Source organism: Trypanosoma equiperdum, assembly GCF_001457755.1.
Source record: "Trypanosoma equiperdum strain OVI genome assembly, contig: ctg_1046, whole genome shotgun sequence".
In the NCBI taxonomy this organism is placed as follows: domain Eukaryota; phylum Euglenozoa; class Kinetoplastea; order Trypanosomatida; family Trypanosomatidae; genus Trypanosoma; species Trypanosoma equiperdum.
Window position 1 is genome coordinate 1,153 of NW_027123001.1, and position 4,686 is coordinate 5,838.

At 42.8% G+C, this 4,686-nt stretch overlaps 2 protein-coding genes across 2 annotated transcripts; both read left to right on the forward strand.

Annotated features, from left to right (window-relative positions):
- Positions 1 to 374: 374 nt before the first annotated feature.
- On the forward strand, positions 375 to 1,334 carry TEOVI_000569400 (Trypanosome variant surface glycoprotein (A-type), putative; the record flags this gene model as incomplete). Its single annotated transcript, XM_067220056.1, has 1 exon — positions 375 to 1,334. One exon carries the CDS (start codon positions 375 to 377, stop codon positions 1,332 to 1,334), a length of 960 nt encoding a protein of 319 aa, XP_067076157.1.
- A 2,249-nt stretch (positions 1,335 to 3,583) lies between these two features.
- TEOVI_000569500 (uncharacterized protein) lies at positions 3,584 to 4,063 on the forward strand (the record flags this gene model as incomplete). Its single annotated transcript, XM_067220057.1, has 1 exon — positions 3,584 to 4,063. One exon carries the CDS (start codon positions 3,584 to 3,586, stop codon positions 4,061 to 4,063), a length of 480 nt encoding a protein of 159 aa, XP_067076158.1.
- Between the last annotated feature and the right edge of the window lie 623 nt (positions 4,064 to 4,686).

A 4,686-nucleotide genomic window follows, 5' to 3' on the forward strand; every position in this document is an offset into this window, starting at 1 on the left:
ACAAAATTTAAGTCGAAAGTTTGACACAATTTCAGTGGTTTGCTATGGCAAAACAAACCTCTTCGTAAGTTTAAAATAAGGAAAATACAATTATTTTAATTGATAATCTGCATATTTTTAATAGTGAAATATTTATCTATAGATAGTAATTCATTCAGAAAAACTTTAAATTTATATTCAGTTGGGACAACAAAAATTTAGTTTAACATAGTATCAATATGGTTTCTGAAAACTTATATTTGAAAAAAAATACCTCAAATTTTAAGAGTTCAAAATATGTCAATATGCGCTTGAATTTTTTCTTTTTTGTGACTATTTGAAGCTCAATAATAAGTTTGTACACTAGGCAAATTTACATTGAAAAATACTTTAAAATGCTGACAAACCTGCCTATAGTATTAGTTGCTCTTTTAACAGTTCAACAGCACGCAAAGGGGACCGCCGGCAATGCAGTATCTCACGGCGAATGGACCGGCGCATGTACGCTTGCAGGCGAGCTTAACAAGCTTCAAAAAAGGGGCGCCCACCGACTGACAGCGGTGACCGTGGCGGTAACAAGCTATATCAGACAGTACTTCAAAACTCATATTTTTCTTGAAAAGAGCAATAGCGGCATTTACACACCGGCACAGGAAGCTTTACTCCAGTACTACGCAGAAAAAACAAATGAAGCACTTTCCAGCGTGGCCGACGACAAGGTCTTAAAGACTGCGACCGCGATAAGGGACGCAGGTGCAGCAGCAGCAGCAATTGGGGGTTTTATCCGGACGCTGGACCAAATAGCTGCTTTGGAGACGCACTCGTGTCTGGAGAACGCGCAATCAACAAATAACGCGAAGGCAAAAGGCAAGCTAGGTTCAGCGCCGGCAGCCGGCTGCGAAGAAGATCCGGGAGACTTAACTGACACAGTCGAAGCGACGCCAACACTAACGAGGACTGGCTACACGGCAGCAGGCTACGGCACCAAACAAGGAGCTAGCTCAAACGGCGTCGGCACCGCAAAGTGCGTCTTCACCAAAGCAAAAGCAAGCAACCACATGCTGAACCCAGTCGCAGGAGACCAAAACATAGCCGGCGACCCGCACTATGCCGGCGGACTTTTCTATCTCGCGGCAGGCGAACTGAAAAGGCGAAAGCTGGACAACGCAGCGGCCCTAGACGCCGGAAGTATAATAATAAAACGAGGCCTGTTAGCCGCCGGCAAACTGGCCAACGAGGCAAAGCCCTTCGAAACAAAAAAACCCCTCGCAACTCGCAGCAGACACAGCATTTCAAGCAATATTCAAAAGGATAGTTCTAAAGGAAACTACCACACCCGGCTTGCAAGGCGCTGACCTAGTCAACCGAATCAAAGCCGAGCTGGGTGAGGATGCCAACAACGACGACAATTATGGAGGTGACTTCTCCAAAGTACAAGTACCCAAACTAGGGTCCACCGACGGCGGCGAACAACATCTAAGCGCCATAAGCAGCATTCAAGACCTGAACGCAATACTTAGACACTATCAACAGCAGAACATACAAAAGCTAAAAACTGAAATTGAGCAAAAATTCTCAAAATGCTTAAAAGACGACAAAACACACAAAAGGAGCAGCCATGCTCAGAGAAAAATTCTTATTTACAAGGGAGCTAGAATTACGGCATTTAACTTTTTCCTTTTCATCCTCGTTATCTTTCCCACTTCTCCATCCACATGTAGCTGGTTTGCCTGCTGTGTTCTCTGCCTCACAAGATTTCTGATCCTGGTGTGTAGAGCAGTCAGGTTTCCCATCTTTCCCTGCTGTTTCTTTGTTTGCAGATTCTTTTCCTGCTTCTGCTGCGGCTTCTTTTGTCAAGGTGCACTTTTTCCCTTTGCCATTTGTACCTACAAAATGGCATCCTGGTGTTTTGCCACAGCCAGTCTCATTTTTGTCCCCTATGGTGTTGCAAATTTCTTCTGGTGTTTTGTCTTTTAAGCATTTTGAGAATTTTTACTAAATTTCATGAAATTTTTTAAGTTTTACTATTTAGATATAATTGACTAAAATTAAGTAAAATTTAATATACTTTAAAACTTTTCAGTGAAAATGTGAATATTTATGAAATTTTTAAAAAGTAAAAAATATATGAAATATTGGTACGAAAGGGCACTATGGTAGTAATATAGTATGATCATAGGGCTCAAAAAATGAGTTATATTTTAATTTTTTCCCTTCGTTTACTTTTGCATATTAGTTATGGCTATAATAGTGATAGTAGGAATAATGATACGAATGTATTGTGAGTGTATATACACTAATATCATAAGAATGGTCGTGGTAAAGACAAAAGACAGAATAGAAGGAGGAAAAAAGTGAGTTGGTGGAAGCGCGTAAAGGAGTGAGAGAAGATGAGAGATATTTTTAAATAAAATGCAGAAAAGCAAGAGGAGAGAAATGGAGATGGAATATACGCAGTTGCAAGCAACAATATGATGATGTTCATCAATATTCAGTGGGAGATGATGGAGCGGACAATAATAGAGAGAAATGGTCCAGCGTACGACGAAACTGACGCCCTGTATTAGCCGCTGTAGAGATGACTGAAGACGTGGTTACAGAGCACAGAAGAAATGTTATACCACGTTGAACCCATGATAGGCCGTACTTCACACAAAAATGAATAGATGCTACTGCAAAAATAAAATTGTCAAACCTGTTTTTTCAAAACCGTGGTAGTTCTAAATGTTATCCGCTAAGACAAAGACGAATCAGTTCACATAGTGTACTTTTTTTGAATTAGAGGAAAACCTTTGAGGTAAGAGAGAAATTGTAGAGGATAAGGCGTAAAGGTCAGCTACAAGAGTGAAAGCGAAGGCAAAGCGAGTACGCAAGGAGGAGAAAAAAGCGATAAAAATTACGACAAAAGCTGCAATCGTAAACGGTAGCGGTTACAGAGTAGCGAATAATGCCAACAGTGGCAAGGTCCGATACCAAGCAAAAAAAAGGAAAACGGTTCACATCATCCGAGGCCACATTGGCGCTACAATTTTGGGAGCACTTGAACAGAAAGCTAACAATATTGCTGAGATCGAAACTTGGCGTCTCCCTCAACAGAACTAAAGCAGTAGAGAAAAATGAAAAATAAGAAAAGCATCCAAAAGCTCGTTACCTATGAAAACGGCCGAGAAGTCAACTGACATCAACTGCTACGTCCATTGTTTTTTACGAGACACAAAAAGGAATCAACAAATGCTTAGTACTACTTCCACAGCAACAACACTAATAGCAGAAAAAATGCCGTAGCCTGTTGTCCAAAGTCGTATTAGTGTTGTTTCTTGGTTTCGTGTGCACAAACAGCGGTACTGGTCAAGATACGAAAAATTCCAATTGCACGAATGCCGACACCGCGGCTGTTTTTGCGGGCGAGCTAGCCAAAGCCACGACAGCGGCAATGCACCCAGAAATTGACCATCTAACGAGGCGCGCCCAGTACTAGCTTTTAATAGCAACTCATCCAACAAGCGAAGTAGCGAAAAGGGCGCTGCCTCTGCTAACATTACAAGCAAAGCGCCGGCAGCGCGATGAAGCACAAGCAAAAGAAACAGTCAAGACAACGGCATCGATGCTGGCGGCCCTGGGGCAGGACACAGGACACATAATCGCCATAACACGTCTATTTAAGGCAAAAATTAAGGCGGCAGGCCCGGTAGACGGCGGCAACACAAACGCCAAATTCCTCAAGATAACGTACGACAACACGGAAACCGACCTTGACGACTCAAAATGCTCGTTACTAGATTATCTAACCACGGAGATAGAAGAAAAAGATGGCGCAGCAATCCTTAAAAAGAAAATCCATGTCCAAGAACTCAAACTAGACTCAACGGACGCTGCGGCTGGCGCCGAAACGCCAATGGCCTGTGACAGAACAACTGGCTGTACATTGGTAGCAGCAACGGGAAGCCAAGTGGGTATCGCGGAAGGCAAGGTGTACGCAGCGCATGCCGTCACCAAACCAGAGCAGATAAACCAGCAAGGAGCAGGCTCGCCAACGATACTCTACGCTAGCAGCTACCACGTCCACAAAGACTTGCGGCCCTAGTGGAGCGGCTAGAGGGCACACCAGCAGCAGCCAGAAGCGTACAGAATCCGTGTCTGCCAACAGACTTCAAAGACGACCCCGACATTATAGCCGCTGCGTACTACAGCCTGGTAGCAACCAAAGGCAACCCCAAATTACCCGACGACGTCCACAGGCAAGTAGAAGACAGGATAAAGACAATCTACGGTGAAAGCGATACCGACTTCGAAACAAAGTTCTGGAAAGAGGCAAAGGAACTCAATATCCCAAAACTGGAGGGAAAGGCTGGTGACACCGTAAAACTTGAAAGCATTACAGATATTAACAGCCTCAACAAGCTTATAGCTTATGCGAAATCATCGGCACTACAAAGAGAGCATGAAGCGGAAGCTCAGCAGCAAAAAGACAACGCACCTGGAGGAAAGGCGAAAGCAGATGCAGCAGACAAAACGGGAGAAAACAAAGAGAATGGGAAAAATAAAGAAGTCTGCAAACTCGAAGGGGAATCAATTATTACGGCTGTGATTAAAGCACTTCTTTTCCTTCCATTTTTCTTTATGAAATAAAATAATTAGGTTTTTTGTTCAATTTTATGAAATTCATAAAAATTTTCTACTTTGAGAGAGTTTCCTAAATTTTTCCAA